The sequence below is a fragment of the Aphelocoma coerulescens genome, assembly GCF_041296385.1.
Source record: "Aphelocoma coerulescens isolate FSJ_1873_10779 chromosome Z unlocalized genomic scaffold, UR_Acoe_1.0 ChrZ, whole genome shotgun sequence".
Lineage (NCBI taxonomy): Eukaryota > Metazoa > Chordata > Aves > Passeriformes > Corvidae > Aphelocoma > Aphelocoma coerulescens.
The window spans coordinates 42,125,090-42,148,943 of NW_027184085.1; the positions used below are offsets into that span (position 1 = coordinate 42,125,090).

Here is a 23,854-nt window from a genome sequence, read left to right on the forward strand (position 1 = left end):
TACTGGGGAAGAAAGTTAACTCTGTCCCACCCAAAACAAAAACCATGTAATGATTCCAACAAAGATAGGAAACAAAAAACACAAAGGTAAAGAAATCAGTAATATACCACAAAATACTAAGCAAGTGCGTAAAATCTTCTCATATAAAATGGAGAAGTTCAAAAGCTACATATAAGTATTCAGAACTCAATTTTCCAGATGCACAAAATACTTAGAAACTCAGAAACTGCAAAAATCCAAAATGATTGAAAAGTAGTGTAAGGAAGTGCACATATGTTCATGGGCATTAGGAAGATATTTGAGTTTGCAACGTAAGGAACCAAAAAAGTAATACCAGAGCATTATCATGAGACCCAGCTTTAACAGTGAATTAATATACTAAGAGCAGGCTCTAAAGTGTGAAAGACCTATAAACAAAGAGTCACTGGCTGAAAACACAGACCTTGGCCCTATGCCTATCTAATTGGGTTATCTCTCAGCCTTTGGTACTGTTACACAAACACACTAAGGAGATTACAACATATTTTTCATAATTGCCTGTTAAATATCACTTTATCTAAGAAATCAGTTCACAATATATGGTTAAAGCACCTTTCCATAACTAAAGAGTAACCATCTACTTTCAATTGTAGCCATTTGCTTTACTAAACAGCAACCATCAATCCTGTTGAACACCTGTACACACAAATCTTTGCAAACACCACCTGAACTGAGTACAAAGGGAAATGCATTTACATATAATGATAATAAAAAGACAGATGTATTCTAAATTTCAAAACAAAATGAGAAGGATGCTCACTGCAGTCATTTTGGTTGACGGAAAAACAATTTGGCATGAAGGCTGCTATGTATATTTCATATATAAACTAATAAAACCCTTTTTTTTTCATGTATACTGTATATTCCTGAAGTTATCTAAATGTGGATATCTGATTTTTAAGCCAAAATGGATATTGATATTCTTCCATATAAGATCAGCTATCATAATTTATTAGCATGACTTGATACCTGCAGTTTTTGCACATATGCCCTCTGTGTCACAGAAGCATTCCTGAGAACCAAACTGTGAAAAACAAACAAAATGTCTGCAATTCCTATATATTTAAGCCTGTGGCAAGATGCCAGTCCTAAACATTCCCTCTGGTAAGATGGCAGCATTATAGCTCCACTATAAGTTATCTTACATATCTTGCAATAATTTACACACAGATCAGCATATTTGAAGCACTATCTGCTATATCAGTTCTCATAAATAGGATATTTCAGAAGGTACAAGTTCAGGGATAGAGGAGGGGAGGGTTGCCTAATTTTTTTTTCTTTAAGCTTTTGAATTCTGAGACTTGGTGAAAGGTCCAGGCACTATCTGCTACATCAGTTCTCATAAATAGGATATTTCAGAAGGTACAAGTTCAGGGATAGAGGGGGGGAGGGTTGCCTAATTTTTTTTTCTTTTAGCTTTTGAATTCTGAGACTTTGTGAAAAGTCCAGGTGCTAATTCACACAGGTTTCCACCTAAAATACAGGAATCCTGAATATAAACAACTAACTTCATATAAAAAGGGTCTACAATCTTCTTCCAATGCCTATGCAAATTCAGACCAGATACAGATTAAAGTCGGCTGGCTTTTTTTCCATCCTGTGTGTTCAGCTCTAAATTTAGACACACACAACAATATTCCTCCTGTTAACCTCTTCAGCTGCAAAAAAAAAAAAAAAAAAAAAGGCAGCTTACACCTCACATGTATTTCCTGAATTCATCTTCACTTGCAGAAGCAGGGAAAAAAAGAATCATTATAAAGATACAAACCCCACCTCTTTAAAGTCAATTTTTTCCGAAACACCAACCAGTTTTCTTTATGAAATTTCCATCATCCAGTAACTGCCTCAGTCACTCCCTAGTCCCTACCCTCTTACAGCCATATTACAACAAGACTTCTTGCAGTTTCCTCCATGAAACATTAAATAGACCAGTTGTGCTGGTTTTGGCTAGGGTAGAGTAATTTTTTTCTTTTCGGCTGGTATGGGGCTGTGTTTTGGATTTGTGCTGAGCACAGGGCTGATAATATAGAGAGGTTTTTTGTTATTCCTGAGCAGGGTTTACACACAGCCACAGCCTTGTCTGCTTTTTGCACTGCATGATGGCAAGGAGACTGGGGGTGCATCAGAGACTGAGACGGGACACAGACAGGACAGGGGACTCCAACTGACCAAGGGGGTATTCCAGACCATGTGACATCATGCTCAGGATATAGAGTGTAGTGGAAGAAGGAGGAAGGGAAGGACATTTGGAGTGATGTCATTTTTCTTTCCAAGCCACAGTTATACTTGATGTGGCCTGGCAAGGGCTGAACACCTGCCGGTCCATGGGAAGTGGTAAACAAATTCCTTTTTTACTTTTCTTGTGTCTGAAGCTTTTGATTTCCCTCTTAAACTGTCTTTATCTCAATTCATAGGTTTTCTACCTTTGACTCTTCCTATTCACTCTCTAATTCCACTGGTGAGGGAATGAGTGAACAGCTGTGTGTGCTTAGTTGCCAGCTGGGGTTAAACCACAACACCAGTACTGGTGGAAAAGTACAAGGATGGGACAGTTACATGTTACCAAATAGTAAATTACGACATTATTTTTGATTCTGTGCTATGTCACAGTTCTGCTGAGTTCTGTCAAGCTAACAAATCAGGATCCCCAGAAGACCGGCACAAAGGTTGCATAATTTTTGACTCTCAGATACAGAATCAATGGAGAAGATCCAGAAAGAGAAAAGAAATGGTGGTAGCAGTAGTGAAGGTCAGCTGGTAAGTGGCTGGGAACCACAACCACGGGCCTTTAAAACAATCAAATCATGACAAACCTGTGTGCTCCAAGCTTAGAATAATATCTCATAAAATATCCCAGCTAAAGGACAAGATTGTGAGCTTACAACGCACATCATGGTAAAGATAAATATCAGCATTTAATAAAAAACAATGTATGTTGCAATTATTATTAAACACAGAGCTTTTTCTTTTAACAAAACCACAACAACAGCAAAAAGGCTTTTTCCTATACAACTTGTATTTCTGTGTTATTATGTTATTTCCACAACAAGCATTACACAAGTACTTCTTTAGTCATTCTGGTAGTCTGAAAATTCAACTTCAACTTCCCCAAACAACTCTTCGTTTTCAAATTCAACCTTCACTAGGAGAACTTCTACATTAAACATAACTGAACTCTTACACAGAATAGCAAAGTTAAAGTCTGACAACCACAACAGCTGTATTTTTGCCCTATTATTTATCTCCAACCTAATTGTAGAATTATTAATTGTGACTTCTATTTATTCTACATCTTCCATAACAAAATCCTCTGAAGAAATCAGCACCAAAGCTATTTTTTCTAACAAAAAACTAAAACTAATTTACTTACTAGAATAATCATATATGGCTATTCTAACACCACTACTACTGAAAAAGATAGCATTAATGTAGTACCATGTCTCATTTGTATCAATTGCAATAGCTTTGCAGTAAAGTCTGCTAACATCAAATCCCTATAATAACAACTGACACACAGTTTTCTACCTTCTGATTCATTAGAAAGCATTCCCAAAACTTGCTAGTGGTGAGACTCTTCATCCTTCTTCTCAAACCTTTAAGGAATATTCAGACCAAATATTCTTAGTAAGTAGTACTAAGCCTTTCAACACAAAAAAACATATGAACACACCCAAAATTCTCAGCAACCTGTTTGCTCCACTTTGATTTCTAGTAAATTCAGTAATCAAAAAAAGACATTTCATAGCACTATCACAGATGACTGACTCAAATATTTTGCATATACTGTATATCTGACCATGGCAAGATGGGGTTTTAAGATTAAAGGAAATCGATACTGATGGGGTTATCTTTTTTGATTAGCAGTAAGTATAAAAATAGTTAACTAACAGCACACCCAGTTTTATGAGCTGTAAACAGAAAAGGAGGAAGTGTGCTATGTGGTAAAAAAGAGAAAGTCAGAATTTCTTCTAAAGAAGTCCTGAAGTCATTATTCAAGCATAAATCCTATTAAAGAAAGGAGGAGTTTTTCCTGAGAAAAACCACTGTTTGAACTGCTAGATCACTTGAATGCATTTCACATGGGTCAAAGTCTTTTTCTTCTTTTCCACTACCCTTCATCCCTTCCCTTGATTTCACAGGCATCACCCAGCATCGCTTTGGCTTTTTTTTTTTTTTCCAATGGTCTGTATTAGTCATGATGGTATGGTAGCTGTAAACTTACCACAGGTCAAGATTCAATGACACTGAATTCTGTGCTGCTATGCAGCAACTGATACTTTCAGTGGAACTTTTAAAGAAGCTGGTAAATAATACACACAAGTATATGAAACTACAGACACATTGTAAGGAATATCTGCAACAATAGTCACATTCTGTTGCCTCCAATTACAGAATGACCATTCTCTACATACATCAGACTTCAAACAAACTTGAAGAAAGACTTGAAGTAATGGCCTTTGAAAGATTATGAGGCGAAAACTGAGTTTGACTAGAAACTTTTTCAAGATACACTAGGTAAGAAGAACAAGGATTTTTGTGGGAAAACCCAAACTGGAGAAGAAGCACCTTCCTGGTTAAAGATATAGAGCTCAGCATTGGCCATTCTAGGTCTACTCAGAAAACTTAAATCTTGGGCCAAAAAAAAACAAAAAAAACCAAACAAATAAAAAACCAATGAAACACCACCATTAAAATGGCTGCCACTCCTGCACAAACATCTCTGGCTCACATTGATACTGGGACAGCACTCAAGGCCAAAGTCTTGCCTTTCTACACAGTAGAATGTGTTCCTCCATGTGAAACTAAGGACAAGTAAGTATTTGAGCCATGAACAGGAACATCTCTTGATTATTCTTTGTTCACACAAAACTCAGATATGCAAACAGCAGCTGCAATTCTATTTGTCAGTATACCAAGTTACGCAGTTCAAAAGCAGTACTTCCCCTTACTCCCAGTGTCCCCAAAGGCTTCAAACTGACTCAGAAAAATAAACCAAAGAGCTTGCAAATAGCAAAATTTTCCATCCATTGAATATATTTTCAGCACCAATATTGTAAACTCAATTCTATCTTCTAAGGACTTGTTATTTTAAAATACTTCAGAGATATTTGATCTCTTCTATTTTTAAAGACCATCTAATAGACTTGGCAGCAGAATTACTCTAGAGAAAGAAAGGAAAGGAAAGGAGATCCAACACAGGAGTGTTACCTGCCATCTGGAGGGGTTTAACAAATAAACAGATTGGTGATATTTGCACCCAGAGCTCAATCACTTAAAAAGCATGTCCATCCACTTGCATTCAGTAAGTTCCAGGTGGTAACAGGAACCCCATAAACAAATCTTAAAATAAAAAAATATTAATTTAGATCTAGATTTCTTATACCCTACAAAACCCTGATGCTTCACTATTAATATAAACTACATACATTAGATTGAAAGATGCTGAGGGAAATTGTAGACAATTACTTACCTATCTGTTGACAGACAACAGACAACAGAAATTTTCAGTTCCTTGAAGTTGCAAAATAAAGCTCAAATTCTAACTAAAAGTTAGATAGAATAATGCAAAAGCAGACATACAGGATGCTAAACTGGTAACTGGAACCAGTGGATAAAGAGATGATGAGGAACATAAGTGGTTTTTGTGGCAAAGTTATGTAACAAGAAAGAGCAGCGCATACCCTAAGAGAAGTTCAAGGCAAAGTCATTACAATCTTGGGGGCACCCAGTGAATACAACAACCAGAGACCCCTCTAGACAACCCTCTAGGATCATAAAAGGACTTCCAGTAGATGCATGTAAACCTGTTCTAGGAAAGGTGATGTTTATGTATTACCTAGGAAGTATGCTGTAATGAAGATGTATGATCACGATGGAATAAATACCCTGCTGTAAAGTTTCATGACACACATTCAATTAGAGGAAAAATCCTCTGAATGTGTCCAGAGCTGCAATAAAGAATGCCTGCTTTCTAATACTTCAAATTGTGTTAGAAAATTCATTCTTAGCCAATTTCAGTATCACTGAAGCTTTTTATCACTTATTAATTTTGGAGGAACTGCATTTTGTTACAACAGGCATGATCTGACTAAAAGTCACAGCTTTTCTTTTTCTTGTCTTATTAATTTGGTGCAAGACAAAAAAGGAGTTGCCTGAACTGTATAAACAGAAGTACCCATGTACTTCTATTTATTAAATCACACACATGGAATCAGTGCTTAACTAGGAAAAAAAGTAAAAATTTTACAAGGAAAAAAATCAAAGCAGAAAGTTCAGAATTTCTTCATTTTCATATTACCTATACTACTTTTACAAATAAATTCTTTATGTTTTAATAAATTTTTAAATGTTCAAACAAATGTCCACAGATTGCACATTAAAAAAAAAATCTGTGTACAAAATTCAAACCATTTTCACTACAGACAGGTATCTAAATTTTCCTACATCACTTCATGAACATATTATAAAGGTAATGTTACACACGCATATATATAAGCAACTCAATGCTACATTTATGTAAATTCAGTTAATTTTTCTCCTTCAACTTTCAAGCTGCACATTCAATTTAGATGCTACTGAAAAAAATCTTTTAGTGAAGTAAATATACAACAAAGGTATTCTTAAAGTAAACCAGTGTCAGCTGCAGGCAAAGACAAGAGAAGAGAGTAAAATATTTTGATTATTAGAAGCTTTTCTTCATATTTTTGACAATTAACACACATATATAGCTGCATTATACCCAATTCTAAGCCATTTATAAAAGCAGATGTGAAACTAACTGCTGCAAACATCTTAAGGCGAAAATTTTATAGATTCAGACATGTCTAAGTACCTCTACTACATAACAGTTTTATTCTTTTCAAAAGCAAATGGGAAAGAATTCTTTACCATGTAATGACTATTTTTGCCATGTGTTGCGCACATGTATTCTATTTCCAGCACACTACCACCAAGCACATGAGATCAGATTATTTTTGCCAGCAGGTTTTCTCTGCCAAGGATATAAATGGCTAAGCAAGCTCAGTTCCCTCACCAATAAAGAAATCAGGTGCCACAGGCACTTAGTACTCCAGAGAAACGCGTTAACTCATACCGTGCACTGTGACAATCTACCCCAGAAAACTGTGAAGAAAACTAGCATCCTTTCTTCACAAATCAATATGACAAATACCCACAGACGTGAAATGAGCATTTCAAATGGAAGAGACTACTCAATTTGACTTAATATTTATGGAAGAGATCTGGACCTTAGACACTGCAGTGGAAAGTCAAATGTTCAGAGATACATAACAGAAACTGAAAGGAATTAAGTTCCTCATCTAAGAACAAATGCATTTACCAGGGCCTAGCCAAATTTATCTTATCAATTTAGTATGATCAGGGCTAATCAATAATCCATAACTTCCTGTTAAAGTGATCTTCACATGGTTTTAGTCCCTTTAAAACCACAAAGTTTTAAACCATTTTACATGGATCATAGATGAGTGAGTGTAAGTTCTGACAAAAAAATGGATCTATGAGCACGCTTTGCTTTCTTTCAACTAAGATTTGAAGAGTGAAAATTACATGAACTAAAATAGCTAGACTCCACCACAGGCATGTTAAAACAGGTCTTGTATCATGAAATCTTAGCATTGTTTAGGCTGGAAAAGACCTTTCAGATCATCAAATCCAATCATTCACCTAGCCCTTGTCCCTAAGTGCCATATCTACATGTCTTTTAAACACCTCCAGGGATCTTGCTGGACTCAACCAATTTGTTCTACACCCCTACTAACCCATTACAATCACCAAACCATGAGCAACTTGCTATTACAAAAAGACAGATTTCTATCTAATACAGTCCTCTGTGTTTTCCAAGCAATTACATAAAATTCTATTTAAAATATGTAAAGTTGTCTTGGAAATCTAAAAATGTATTTATTACCAAGAGTGAAATTAATTTGAAAAGATAAAGTTCCTGAATTTTCTTAATGCCAGTTATGATACTAACCCAGCTCTCAAGACATCTGAAAAAAAGAAAAGTGAAAAATTAAAGGTTTTCATTCTTAAACAACTTTTTCTCCACTCCAGAATTTGATATTAAAGGCTTAAAGCAAAACCACATTGCTGATGCAGGTCTATAAAGAAAGACAGTCAAACAATATTTCATAATTCAGGAATATATCTCAAATTCATAATCTAATACCTAATATTCTAAGGTGCTGCAATTCCAGACTCCAAGAAAAAAATGCAGCATGTGAAGCATTGAGAATAACAATACCCATAAATCATCTCTCAAAGTTTGTGTAACTGCTAACCATGACAAGTTAGAGGTACTGAAAGAATCTTTTTCCAAAACCTGGGTTTCTACCAGAAGAGGGCTAAAGGTACTTTTGGATTAAAAATAGCTAAGGAGCAACTCCCTAAATACCAAGTTCTTAATTAAGAATTCACCACTGTATTCTGAAAATAAAATGGGGGAAAAGAATAACCCTCTAGGGCTGCAACACCTGTCAGAACAGGCTTAAAGTGACTTCAAGCATTCCTGTAGCAAAGCTAAAAAGGAGTACAGTAGCAATATAGCAATGTTGGTATTCATTACCATACAGGACATTTTTGGAACTAATCCAGCTAATGACTCCAGATTTCATTTTTCATGTCATACAAAGCCATAGTTTTGTACTGCTTGACTGTGGATAACAGGTAAGCCCCCACCCAGTTGCCTTCTCACTGCATAGCAGGATGGAGAAATGAAAAGAACCACAAAAGCAGTGAGGAGGGGGACCCACCTTGCACGCTGAGATAAAAGCAGTTTAATAAGTACAAGGAGAAAAAAGAGGAAAACAAATGATGCAAAAGCAGTCATTCCCCACCAGCAGACCAATGTCTCTCCAGTCCTGAGCAAGGTCTATTTTGGAAAAACAACTACCCAATTTTACTGCTGAATGTGATGTCATATGTTACGGAATATTCCCCTGCTCAATTCAACTTGGCTGTGCCAGCTGTGTCGCGCCCCAGCCTCTTGCTTACCCTCAGCTGACTGACTGGCACAGTGAGAAGCATAGGGGACCTTGATGTTGTGCAAGCACTGTACAGTGACAACTAAAACACTGGTGTCTTTTCAACACTGTTCTGGTCACCAATCTGTAACACAGCACCATATGGGCTGCTACATGAAAATGAACTCTAAACCAGACATACCCAGTACAAGTTTTAAAGATAAGACCACTAGTAATTAATACATTTGTTAGTACACACATCAACCACAGAGAAAAAAACCTCAAGTACTTCAAAATAGCTACAGAGAGGTACAGAAATCTGAAAGCTGATATATACAAGGTTATCAGAGGACTCATTTCAACTGCCCTGTGGCTTCAAAGAGCTTAGTTTAGATATTCAGTCAACAGTTATCTAGTTTTAATACACCTGTAGGACACAGACTATAGCTTGCTTAAAGATGACAAATTATACCATACTAATATTATTTCTGAACAGGAGAATCTCAAGAAGACTTTACTCACTTCCACGGAAACAAAACTGATCAGATACAGCAGCCTCCCCACTAGTCTACCCTACCAAATCAAAGACTTCAGCAGCACTGAATTCCACAGTCGTCTCACTTTGATCCACACACAAACATCAGAAGCACTCTGGTGACAGTTACGCAAGTTTCCAGTTAAATCTTTCTTTATGACAGTCACCTACATATCTCTAACATGTAAGCAATTATGGGAATTTTTTACATGGTGTCATGTATGTCAATAATCTTCTAATTACATGCTTCAATGATACAAGATAAAAAAGGAGGAAAAAAAAAGCGTGATGCATGTCAGTACCTATACATGGATTCAATACAACTCCCAAGCAGTCCTAAGCAGTGCCACAAGGACTACATTCCAAAAGTCAAATCCAACTGTAACAAGGATATGAAATACAGGAATTCATCTACTTATGCAACCTAGAAAACAAGGGTTTGGATAAACCTGATAGAAATAGTATAGAACAATTGTTTTTAAACCAAAAATTAAAAGCATTGCACTTGCAGCACATACATAGCCATTAAAGATACATTTCCAGGCAGCAAAAGCTGCAACAAGCCAGTGACATCACCAAAGACATCTGTGGACCAAACCCCTGAGAAGCATATTAAAAAAAAGACAAACAAGTACAGAGGAAAAGCATTTCTGATTATTCTCTAAATACTTATGTAAAAGATTTTATATATTTTATATTCAGAAAGCAGAGCCTCTTTATTAGAGCAAATGAGAAGTTGTTCAACTACCTAGAGACAACCACTGCAGAACACAGTTTCCCCAACATAAATGTTCTGCATCCATCCAGTAATTTTTTCATATTAATTTAGTCTGTAAATCAACTCCAGAAAAGATTTCACTATTTGAAAACTCATTATAACATTACAAGTAAGGTCTGTATGTGTGTTTCTCTGTTCTGGGTACTCAGGTGAGGTACCCCAGTGAGGTACCTTTCATTGATTCATAATCATCAAGATGTCACTTTTATTTAAATCCTGGGATATCCCAGATATTCACCGTTCCTGCCTATGTCAAGTTTGGACAGCAAGTCACTACAAATGTCTACTCTGGTGACTTCTGTATCATTTCTGTAACAATCCAAAAGATCTAGAGCATTGTGTCAATTTCAAGCATCTCAAGAAACTTTAGAAGTTCTCCAGTTGTTCAGGATCCTACTTGATTTACTTATTTGTAAGCTATACGGTTATATTTATTTTCATTCATTAAATGACTTTCAGTCATTTGGTTATAAAAGTCTTAGCTGTGAAGTTAGACTCCAACCCACTATTTACCATTATAAAAAGCAAGCTGTACCTCCCAAATTTTTACTCCACATAATATAAACAAGATGTAGGAAGGGAACTCAAAAATGGCCAACTGTTTCCTTCAGACATTTGTCTCCCTAGGTTTTCTATACAGCTACTCAGAGGATACCCTGAGCACAACTCTGACTGCCATACACAGAATCCAAACAAATAAATTTCTCTTATCACCAATATATTTATGCTATATAACTACTTCTCCAGACATAACAAATTACTTTGTATCTAATATTTCAATTTAACAATTTTAGACATTCAAATTGATCAATTTTCCCCATGCTTTTATAATTTTTAATGGCTTTGGTAAAGTCATTCCGTTTCTTGTTACCCTCCTCTGGATAAAGAGCGAACCTAATACCACTACCTCAGAAATATATATTTTACCTCGAATTTAGCAAACATTTTAGGTGTCTTTCACTGGAAAAAATATTTCCAGAAAATACCACATTTGTTGTGTGCATTTGTTGCAATGGACTAAAAGCCTAGAACAATTTGTTAAACTATTAAAACAGAAAACATTTTTAAAATATTATTTTGTAATCAGTAAGTAAAACTTACAACACCCTCACTATGTTCTCCAATAGCCAAAGATACACCTTAATTCTGCTTGTGTACTTCCCAGAACACATAAGCCAGCTGAATGACACCAAGTATAGTATAGTCTTCTGTTCCTCAAAATTAGTTCTAAAGAAAGATATCCATGGCATAAAATAATCCCAGATTTCAAGTACCTGAAGTAGGTGCTGTATTTCCATGTAACTGTATTAGAGTCCAGCCTTTGGTAAATATTATACTAGTAAAACACCAATCAATCAAATTAGGTAACTCTCTACAAAATGTTGATTCTGTTTGGCAAAGCTCACTACACAACCAGAGGACCAACTCAGACAGATTTGGATCTTTTTAGTAAACTTTAAGTAATAGCATGGATCTCAACTTCAAGATGGCTTCAACTCTCTTGAGGAAGGAAAAAGAAGAATGCTTGTATCATTGGAATAAATAAATCTTTACATTTCCATTTTTTATCAGATGTCACAAGCCACAAAAGAGAAGGAATGGTCAGATATTCTGTTTCATCAGCTTCAAAAAGCAAATCTCAAAATTGCATCAATCAAGGAAAAATACTGCTAAAAAAGATGACTCTCTAGCTGGAGCTCATAATTTATCCTTCCACTTATGGCCTGATCTAAAATTTGTTTTTTATTTTGTGCTCACAAATCACAGTGAGCTATGGTCTACAGCTCATTCAAGACCAAAAAAGGAAGAAAAATGGCATGGAAATATCCACATCTAGCACCACAGCTGAATACATTCAATTACCACAAACTTTTTTTTTTTTTTTTAAGTTTTATGCTATGGCAATATTAGCTACGAATAAAGTTGTCTCTACTTCCACTAGACCCTTAGAAATATTTGACACAGGAGACAAGTACACGGTGGTTGGAAGTACTTTCAATTCAAACTGTCTGTATTCAGTGAAAGAATGGAATCCCTCTGAGACAGAAATATAATGTTTTTATAAATTGCTCCTGGTACTAAAAGAGTAACTAAACTGAAGTTGTCATTAGAGAACTTCAAAACTAGAGGACACACAGTATTTCATACACAACTCTTCAGAGCACACAATAGAGGAAGAGAGAGTCATCTAAACAGATGTCATGCACAAGCCTTAAGAAAAAAATCCTGCACCTCAAGTAAGGGATGGAAAAAAGAACAAAGCAGTTACATATTTAGTCTTTTCTGCTGAAGTTATTCCACTTTAGCTTCTGTACCATACTTATTATACAGCTCTGGTCACTACTCACTCAACTGGAGAGAAATCTTTCTGACTACTTTTATTTTAGACCATTTTTTATACAAGAACCTCTGAGACTTTATATAACCAATCCACTCTCAATTTCACAGCTCTTTAAGAATAAAGGTCTTGCCTCAATCTTACTTTGAAAAATCCATAATAACTGGATGTGGTAGGTTAACTTAGGCTCTCTGCCAGTTCCCTTCCTCAGTAAGACAGGGAAGAAAATACAATTAAAAGCTCATGGATCAAGATAAAGACAGGGAGATCACTCACTTGCTACCATCATGCACAAAACAGAATGGACTTAGGAAAGATAAATTTAATTTATTGCCAATAAAAGATAGATAGTGAGAAACAAAAACCAAAATAAATCCATCTTCTCCCCACCATTCCTTCTTCCTTTTTTCCTGGCTTAACTTGATTACTAACTCCCCCATCTCTTCCCACTGCTGTGCAGAGCAAAAGGGAGGGGGAATGCGGCTTGCAATTAGACCGTAACACTTCATCCCTGCCACTCCTTCCTCCTCACTCTTTTTCCCTGCTCTAGCACGGGATCCCTCCCAAACAGACAGACTTTCCCAGGACTTCCTACAGGAGACATAGTTCTTCAAGAACTTCCTCAGCATGGTCCTTTCCACAGGGCACAGTCCTTTAGAAACAGACTTCTCCAGCATGGGTCCCTCATGGGCCACAACTGCCAGAACATCTGGTCCTGTACAGGCTGCGCTCCATAGGTCACAGCTCTTGCAAGGAACCTGCTCCTGACTGGGCTCTTCATGAGCTGCAGCTTCCATGAGGCGTGCCCACCTGCTTCAGCATGGCATTCCTCATGGCCTGCAGTGTGGATATCTGCTCCAGATTGGTCTTCCATGAGCTCCACAGTGACAACCTGCTTTGACACGGTCTTGTCCTTGGGCTGCAAGAGAATCTCTGCTTTGGCACTTGGAGCACCTCCTCCCCTTCCTTGCTACTGATCTGGGTGTCTGCATGGCTGTTCCTCTTGCATTTTTTTTTCTCATTCCGCTCTCATGGCTGCTGCACATGGTTCTTTACAATTTCTAATATATATGTTATCACAGAGGTGCCACCAGCATCACTTAAAGACTCGGCATTTGGCAGTCAAGGGTCTGTTTTCGAATTGGCTGCAGCTTGCTCTGTCGAGTACCAGGGCAACTCCTGGTCTCTTCTCAGAAAGGCCCATGTGAACTGAATACATTGGTTTAAAAGCTCTATTCCCAACTAGAGAACAACTCTCAGAAAGTTGAACAAACGAAAACCAAGGTCTATAATTTTCTCAGGTAAGGTATTGCAATGATCAATGAGAAGACAGACAAGTGATTCTTAGCTTTAAATTTTACAGTTGATTAGATGCTGATTTGAAGACTGTACTGTTAAATAGTCCCACCCAATTTCCTATCACATTCCTTGTACCTGCTTCCTCATCAGGAATGGATCAGTCTTTTGGAAATTAAAAAAATGAACATAGCTAGATTTTCATATTCTTACTGAAAAACTTCCTGGAAAACTCTTATTTGCATTTTTTAGCACTGAAAAATCCACTGTCATTCCAATTTCTTCTGGGATTTAGTATGTGTTGCCAGAGTAGAAGGTAGAGGAGCATTTGGAGTTAGCTGACTGAGGTAATTCCAAAAGAAAGATTTTTAAACCAGTTTTTCTTACAGGGATTTTTTTCTGTATATAGAGGATCAAACCAAAATCCTAATTGCACTCTTTATTGGCTCAGTTGTTCAACTTGTGCTCTAGATAATCATGACAGGAATTAGCCATTCCAGAAAGACAACAACAAAATTAAGAAGCAAAATCATCTGTCGAACAAATGCAAGCTGTAGAATCCAAAGGCAGCAGATGACTGTGCACACACTCAAGACAGAGCTGCTGCATGGCTGACCAACCCGACGCATTTCACGTCACTGATGTTGCTCTAGGAGAAATGCAACTGTCACTGAGCCTAATAGTCTACAGGCAGCTAACATCACTTGGAGTCTGAACAGTGGTGAAAGCTTGGAATGAGAAAGAGAAAAGAACCCAGTTACAGCCTTCATCAAAAGGCATTTATTTGGGGGAACGAAAAGTACATATAGCAACAGAAATATTCAGAAGACACTAAAACATTTTCATGTGTGATCTGAATGCTCAAGAGGGAAGAGCAGAGTAATACACAAACTCTCTTCTCAGTTTCTGGTGCAGGCGCTGGAATCTGGACAACCAAGTATGTTCCAGGAAAGTACACACTTTCTCCTTGCTTGTTTAACAGAGACTGCAAGAAAAAAGGAGACTACACCCACAGTAATGCCTCCCTACTACTCCTGCTAGTTCTACAAAAATAAGAGTAGGTCAAGTACTTGAGACCTATTATGAAACTCCTCTACTCTTCCACATCAAAACCCCATAAAACAAAGAAGTCTTCAAGGATCTGCGCTACCCGGCTTGTCTGCTTCATAAACTTCTGCCAGAAAAACTGCACCAGCTGGAAGTGGCAGCCAGGAATTAGACTCCATACAGCCAATTTAACCCTGGAAACAAAATTCTGATGCAGACAATTTATGCCAACAGGAAAAGCATTTGGGTTGGCTTTATGCACACCACAGATTCAAATGGTGAATTTTTTCTGGCAGAGAGATTACTTCTGCTTTTCCAAGAAGGGAACTGGCCAAGCTGCAGCAACTTTTAGGTCAAAGTGGTTTAAAGAGCTCAAATACCCAAATTTTTCAAACTGACTTGAAAGCCTATTACAACAACAGCAAAAAGTTAACTGTCTGTATGCTGATACGTCTCAAAGATTTTTGAAATAAGGTCTCCAAAGAACATTTTTCAAATACATCAAGCAAAAATTTTTCCAAAGCTCTCTTTGTACGCACACATATACAAAGCAAATAACCCGTCAACCTCACAACCTCTATTTCATACAGTCAGATCACTTTGAAAAAACAATACTGAAGAGAGACTGCTCTGAACACTTACACTCTAAACAAAGTCACTACAAAAGTCTCAAAAAGTTACAAGACCTTGCCCCAGAAAGCTCTCCTAACTCTCTCACACAAATCAAAATCCAGGAGCAGTGTGTTCCTCTAGTCCTTCTTCTCCTTTATGAGATACTAGGATTTTTTCTAGTATCAACAGATGAGTGATGTATGCAGGGAAACTGACAACAACTCACACATGAATTATTAAGAGAAATGATCCCTGACTGGATTTGGACAGTGAGGTTTAAGCAACTGTCCTGGTTGTTCAGGCACCAGAGGAACTACCCTGAATGGTAAATCAGTAGCAAGGGGTTTTATTTAATAGCATGAGTTGTTAACTGAACCAACAGACTATGGGCCAGTAAGTTACTGCCTGAGACAAATACATGAGGAGTATGTTTTTTCAAAGCCTTCTTGACAGGACATGAAAAGAGGGCTGCAGGAACATGACAGCACCAAGAAAAACAACAGTACAATGAACAGCAAGTGAAAAGTTGGAAGGAAAAGAATATAAAAAGCATCTTTCTTTAATCACTATAACCAGCAACATACAAAACAGTTTAAAAAGGGAAGAATATTACCTGATCTCAAACATCCATAGTTTTCAATTGCAACATATAGCATAATCCCTATTTCATGCCATCAAATATACTGACAAGAGTGGGTGAGGTGGGAAAAAGTAGAAGAAAACAGGAGACCTAGAAGCATGCAGCAGTCTTCAGTTTCAGCCAAAACATTTCCCAAGGTAAATTCTATTATAACTAGAAGTTCTATAAATATTATTTTAGCTTTTATTCAAAGCCTTAGAAAATTGAACAACAAAAGCTTTAAGGTGCAATATTAGCCTGTTCAACTCTTCGGACCAAAGCCATTATCAAATACTATCCGAAAAACCAAAAAAATTACTCTTAAGCAGTGTATTTTATTTGTACCTTTTCTTTTGACCTCATGTAGTTAAAATCAGAAGAAGCTCTAAGATTGTCTCCAGAATTACCCTGACTGAGCAGGGAGGTTGGACCAGATGACCTCACTGAAGTCTCTTCCAACCTTATCCATTCTGTGAACATACTGACACAAAACTAGGTTTTGCAACAACTTGTGGATACTGCCTCCTCTCTTCCTCACAGTACCATATCACCCAACACAACTATGCATTCTTACTTCTAGAAATATCCTGAAGATGAAAAGGCCTAAAAATCTGCTCACAAAAAGTGCCTCAGCAATATCACTAATACACATACGTTAAAATTATATTAATAATGAAAAATCAAGCTATTCAAACTGCCTATGTGAATGTAATTTGGCCCCTTGTGTGAACACAGCACAGCCCATGACTACTTGATCACAGACACTTTACCCATAGCACACCAGCTTTATTCCATGCATAAGCCTATGCCCTCCTCAAGAATGGAACACTGTCGGGAAATAAAAAGATCCCTGAACAGCGTATTCACCTGCTTTAGCTGCAGAATGGGGAAAGCACTCAGCCACAACTTACATAAGCTAGGACTGGTCTCACATGTTCACTCCAGAAAAGCCAATACTTCACTTATTTGGTTTCAGATGGAGAAAGAAAGGAGCCAAGAAGTGACTCAGTGCCAGAGCATTTCTAATGGAAGCACAAGAAGCCATCATAGATGTAATTACTCATAGACATAGTCTATGCATAATCACAGACATCCTTAACACCAGACACGCAAGTCTTTGACTTCTGGGTGTCCCTTTTGATCAGTGCTAGAGCACTAATGAGGAACTTTCTGCACCCATGGATGTATGAAGTATTAAAAAGGAGACACAAAGAAAAGAGTAGGTAAAGACTCAAAGTGAATTTTTGTGCAGAAATGAAAGAGTATGTTTTCTGGCACATCTCTACATTCTTTTCTACAACTCCATTTTTGTCCCACTCCCATTTCAACACGTGAAAATTCCATAATTTGAAATCATACCCAAATCTACATTAGTCATCAACAGAGTTTAAATCTTTTAATCATCCACACTGTTACTTTGTGAAAAATGGTTGGATGTCATGCTTTGTGGACAAGGCCTTAGAAGGAAACAAGACACTTGGCTTGTGGCTTTCACAGTTATTTGTTGATAGCTAAGGAATGGCAGGATTTAACGATCTTAGACTTCATTCCACACATAAAAGGGAACTACATTCTAGGACAAAGTTTCCCAATATGCGGTCTGTAAAACATCAGATGGTGGTCCAAAAAATAATCATAAAAGTGTATTTTTAAAAGCATACATTCCCTTACATGTTAGCAAGAAAACATTACTGAGGAAATACAAAGAAATAAAAACATCCCAGGTTTAGCCTAACTAAATAGCACTATAAGGCATACGAAAATGTGACATTTCACAAGATGATCCTTGCATTTTTTAAGGAAATTAAATGTTCTTGAAGCAACACATTATCCTTTAACATTTAAGTTTGAAAACACTTTCTTCTGTTCTACTGAATTTCCTGAGTCCCCTCCAGAAAATGCCTTCTTTACATCCAGTATGTTCCTCTCTTCATCTTACTTCCCTAAGATGTTAACCTGTTTTATCCAGATCTCACTATGCTTCCTCTATTATTATTCTCTTTAGAGACACCCATTAAAGTCACCTAATGAAGCAACCCATCCATCCACTGTGCACTTTTTGCCTATTTTCATTAACAAACTCTGCCTCAAGTATTCTGGTTACCACTGTTGGAACATTCGTTATTTCACTTCTTCAGCTACAGCAATCTCCTCTCTTAGGAACCTCATTTTACCCATCACTTTTTTAAAATTACAGACACCTAGTTCACACCCTATCTCAACTGTCTGGTTTAAGATTCAGATATAGCCACCTAGCCCTTGTCTTTCACAGTCTTCTTTTCAGGATTAATTTTCTTTCCTAATGTCCTTATATCTTCTTTATTGTTATGTGCTAATACATACTCTGAATTGCTTGATTTTTTAAGCCAGACAAACAAGCACCAATGACTATGTTAAATCTTAATACCAAAAGAGCTCTGAAGAGACAGCTAACAAAGAATACTGGAGATGTACTTGGAGCTTATATGTACAATAATAGTAGCATACCTGAGATAGTCTCCCTCAAAATCAGTATTTCTGCTCCCCTATTTCCAATATACCACTACTACAAAATTCAAGCATGTCAAATAAAAACATCGTTAAAAAAACCCAACAGCTATGTTTTTATTTCAAGTACATAACATTTAACTTGAAACACCATTTGCATGTGTTGCTCTGATACTACATTCTTCATCAGTTTAAAAACTACAGTTTTTAAACCTTTTTTTACTGAGATGACTAAAACGTAAAACTTCTTGATTTAAAACAACATACAACCTTTAAATTAAATATGTTAATTAATATATATACATTTAACCTATGTATATGTATTATAAGTACTGAATTATTATTCCCTTTTTTCCAAGACAAGTATTTTCAGAAGTCTTGTAAGTGACAAACTGTATCTGTGTGAGAACAGACTTACTAAAAGCAACAAAAAGAATTTTAAATGCAACTAAGAGTGCTTAGGTATGTTACATATTTTAAAGGTTGGAAAAACTATTTTGCATCTAAAACTAAAATAATTATGTTATTTGGGGCTATCTAGCATAACTAGATAAATGATCATAAAAGTAAAATTTCAGAACTGATCTATTTCTTGACAGTTCTATTAATATATTAGAAACAACAAACTGTTTTACTTCTGTTTCCTGTTTTCAGATTCAAATGGATTTAAATTAAATTTGAATAAAGTAAGAACTGGTTGAAACATTTTTAAATAAGAAGACTATTCACTTGGTATTCACAAAACATACTGCTGTATGAATTGATCTTGACATGTCAGCAAATTCTGTTTCCCAGCATCTGGTAGTTGAGAGCTTTTGCTTTTCTGAGCAGTTTGGCAAGATGCATGTAACTGTTGGATATGTAGGCTGTGGTGTGTGCTTTTTGTTTGGATTTGTTTTTAATTTGAGAATACATTCAGCCTGCAGTAAAATGCATATTCATAATGAAATTTTATGTTTACATATGTTTCTTTCATTAAAAGTTCAAGTTAATGCGTTTAAATACAGGTTTGATACAGCTTTCTACAAAGCCTCTTTACATGGCCTCTAAAATTATTTGCACCTTACTCTGACATACTTGCAAGAGCTTCTAGATAAATGAAATTATTTTTCACCATCATGGTTAAACTATTATATATTCTGAAATACTTTATGACACAGAAAGAATAAACCCAATATTTGATTCATGGTAGCAATTGAGGAAAATCATACAAAAATGTTTTGCTTGCTACTGAGATCAATACATAAAAAAGACATGTTTCCTTGGAATCTGGGCCTTTTTTTTTTTTTTTTTTTAGTGCAATAAGAGAATACAGATTTCCAGCTTCTCAGGAAAATTAAGTTTGCATACCAGCACAGAATATCCCCGGGACTTCACTCCGGAATATAACAGTTCGTACTTTCTTATCAGATTTCAAAGCATCCACAGCTTTTGACATCTACAGAGAAAAGGAGGAAGGGCAATAACCAAACTCTTTTTAAAGTGCTTCATTCCAATACTTCACCTTTATACTAAAAACTGTTCTTTTCACTTACCATTTTTACAAGATTTTTGCTAAGTGCATTCTTGGCATGAGATCTGTTTAATCCAAGCACCACAATTCCTGGAGGGGAAGAAAAATAATATCATCGTTAGAATGTAGTAAAATATGTCTCATCTATGTAAGTTATTATTATTTTGAAATTATGCAAAAGGCTTTGAGGACTGCAAAAAAATGCTAGTGTAATCACTACTGAGTTTCTGAAAGAAAATAAACTGATCTATACTTTTCAATACTCAACAGAAATTACAGTTACTTGAGGAACAAAAATATGGCCCTAACACCTTTATGTGGAAGCAGTCCTTAGCAAGGTTGAAAGTAGAATTACACATTTTATGTTTGTACATGAAGTGCTGACATGTAATCAGGAAAGATGCTTATTTGGAAAGCACATTTCCATATTTAGAGATCCTGTCTCCAGAGACTTCTTAAAACATGAAGTGCTATCACAGCAAAGATTAGCAACTCCTATACAGGTAAAAGGAAGTCATAAACAAAGAAAGAATGCCACCAATGGGAAGCTTGTATTTTTGTTTAAAAAGGAAAAAATTCACACAAAACTTCTCTCCTGAAACACAAAAATCAAGCTCAATGCTTGGTACATGGCTCCAAAGACACATTCACAGCTCCCTTAGTCCAGTTACAAATCAATTGTCTCACTGACTGATTACCTGCGCATTGGTTCAAATGTTGCAGCAGAAACAAAAACTGTCTTTATTTTGCCCCCCTCACCTTAACAGGCATGATTATCAAACAGGAACATTCTGAAAAGTTTATTTTGTTAATGCCTGAGTTTACCATGGCTATAGCAATCTTTTAGACAATTACTGCCTGAACCCAACACAACCACCCAAGTTCCAAACACCAGCACACAGCCCTGATCCTTCCCTGGTAACATTTTATCAATCAGGACCTTTTATGCAGAGAATGCAAGTATAAGGGGAGAAAAAGGACTAGGGCATGGACCAGGAATGAAAGGCAGAAAGGGAGCTCTATCTCAAACAAAAATGCTCACAATATTGCCATCAACCTACAAGATGAAGAAAACAAATTCCAGAAACTCAGTATTTGCCCAGGTGATTACTACTTCACCACTCAGCTTTGAATGTACAATCTATACATAATCTTGCTCTCATAGCCTTCCCTGTCACATCAGTGCATACTGCTTCTTCTATTTCCGGAAAACCTGTCCTCCCTAAGGACTGACCCATTAGTGTTTGAGCTCCCTTCCTCTGCTTCCTTCTGCATGTATGTGCACACACATGCACACAAGACAAGATGGAAAAGAGTTCCTGTTCCTTCTGCAGTTACCAATTTGAAGACAAAGTCTTCCATTTGCCAGCTACCACTCTCAAGATTCAAATAAAAATGGCGTCAAATGCAAGTAACAAAGCATACCTCCCTTTCTTGCTCCTAAGGTACAGTCAATTGCTAAGTATAGATACCTCCTAAAAGTGGAGAGGAGCCAGGACAACCCAAATGACCTTCACTCCCTTGTTCTACAAGCCTGAATTCCCACATGTTTATCCCTATGGCTGGAGGTATTCATACAGGGCCGCCTGCAAAGGTCATTATTCAGCACTTACATAGGAATCTGTTTATGTTCTGTTAAGCAAAAAAGGAGTGGTGCTGTAGCACTTTTCTTCAGCTGTTACAACTTCTTCTCCAGGAGGAGGATCGCTCCATATTCAAATACTCCATATGTTCAACACAAGTAGATTAGGCAAAAGCAACATCCCACGTTAAAGCAACAAAAAGACCCTTCACCCTGACTTCACTTAGATTTTCAGGCACTACAAATACCATGCTTGAATAAACTAGAGATGCTATTATCCCAAACCATACTTCAGTCAGGAAATAGAGTCCTTTTCAGAAGCATGTTATACTTAATGGTAACGACACTTGATGACACTTGAATTTTTCTTCTCCCCACTGGAGCCCAAAGACTGCTACTCCACCACCACCAACAGTGTATTCAGAAGGAAGTTCCAGTTAACATTAAAGCACTTTAAATATCTTTGCCACAAAGAAATGATCCTTGAAGACGAATCATACAAGTCGATTTATCTTAGCAGCGCTGTATCAAGTCATAAAACCACCACTTCTGCTTCTTTCTACAGAAGTAAAAGATAAAGATGGCACCCACGCAGCTGTTCTCTTTTAAGAAAGAAAAAAAATATTAAGAATTGCAAGAGGAAAGTATAAATGGTTTGCAAGGAACACCAACATATTGCAGTGACATATACAAAAGACATTCCTTGCAATCACATTTGAATCAGTTTTGTTCTGATATGCCATTACTACAGGACCTGAGCATCCTGAGGATGGAAGGGACCTTAAAGATCATCTAGTTCCAAGCCTCCTGCAGGGACACCTTGCACTAGACCAGGTCGTCCAGAGCACCATCTAACCTGGCCTTGAACACCTCCAGGGATGGGATATCCACAGCTTGTCTGGGCAACCAGTTTCAGTCCCCAACAGTAAAGAATTTAATCTTAATATCTAATCTACACCTGCTCTCTTTCAGTTTAAAGACCTTGTCCCATCACTACAAGGCATTGTAAAAAGTTCCTCTCCAGATTTCTTCTAGGCTCCCTTCACGTACTGGAATGTGACAGTAAGGCCACCCCAAAGCCTAATCTTCAGGCTGAACAATCCCAGTTCCCTCAGACTTTTCTCACAGGAGAGGTGCTCCATCCCTCTAATCATATTCATGGTTCCTCTGTACCCACTCCAATAGGTCCCTGTCCTTCCTGTGCTGGGACCCCAGAGCTGGATGCAGTGTTCCAGGTGGGGTCTCACCAGAGCAGAGCAGAGGGGCAGAATCCCCTCCCTCCCCTGCTGCCCACGCTGCTTTGGATGCAGCCCAGGGCACGTTTGGCTCTCTGGGCTGTGAGTGCCCATGGCTGGGTCATGTCCAGCCTCTCACCCACCAGCACCCCCAAGTCCTTCTCTGCAGGGCTCCTCTCCATCTGTTCATCCCCTTGCCTCTGTTGATACCAGAGCTTGCTCTGCAGCACCTTGGTGCAGCACCTTGCACTTGATCTTTTGTTAAACCACATGAGATTCCCACGGGTCCAGTTCTTGAACCTGTCCACGTCCCTCTGGATGCCGTTCCATCCGTCAGGTGTGTCAACTGCACCACTCTGCTTGGTGTCATCTAAAAATTTGCTGAAGGTGAACTCGATCCCTTCATCTATGTCATCAGTGAACATACTAAATCACACTGGTCCCAGTATAGGCCCCTGAGGCACACCACTTGTCACTGGCATCCATCAGGACCTGAGCCATTGACCACTGCACTCTGGATGTCACCAACCAACCAACTTCTCATCCACTGAACAGTTCACCCATCGAATCCATCCCTCTCCAGTTTAGAAAGAAGGATGTTGTGGGGAGCTCTGTAAAAGGCTTTCCAGAAGTCCAGATAAATGACATCTTTAGCCATTCCCTTAACCACTGATGGAGTCACTCTATCACAGAAGGCCACTAGGTTGGTCACGCAGGATTTGTCCTTGGTGAAGCCATGCTGGCTGTCTTGAATCACTTCCCTGTCCTCCATGCGCCTTAGCACAGCTTCCA

General features: G+C 37.4%; 1 protein-coding gene across 2 annotated transcripts in view; it reads right to left on the reverse strand.

Annotated features, from left to right (window-relative positions):
- AUH (AU RNA binding methylglutaconyl-CoA hydratase) overlaps positions 1-23,854 on the reverse strand; it is a 118,745-nt gene that overhangs the window by 89,126 nt on the left and 5,765 nt on the right. For both annotated transcript variants that reach the window (XM_069001742.1, XM_069001741.1), the window contains exons 2-3: positions 20,268-20,335; positions 20,083-20,170 (exon numbers count right to left, since the gene is read on the reverse strand). In XM_069001742.1, coding sequence (XP_068857843.1) covers positions 20,083-20,170; positions 20,268-20,335 — 156 coding nt within the window. The remainder of the gene's footprint in view (positions 1-20,082; positions 20,171-20,267; positions 20,336-23,854) is intronic.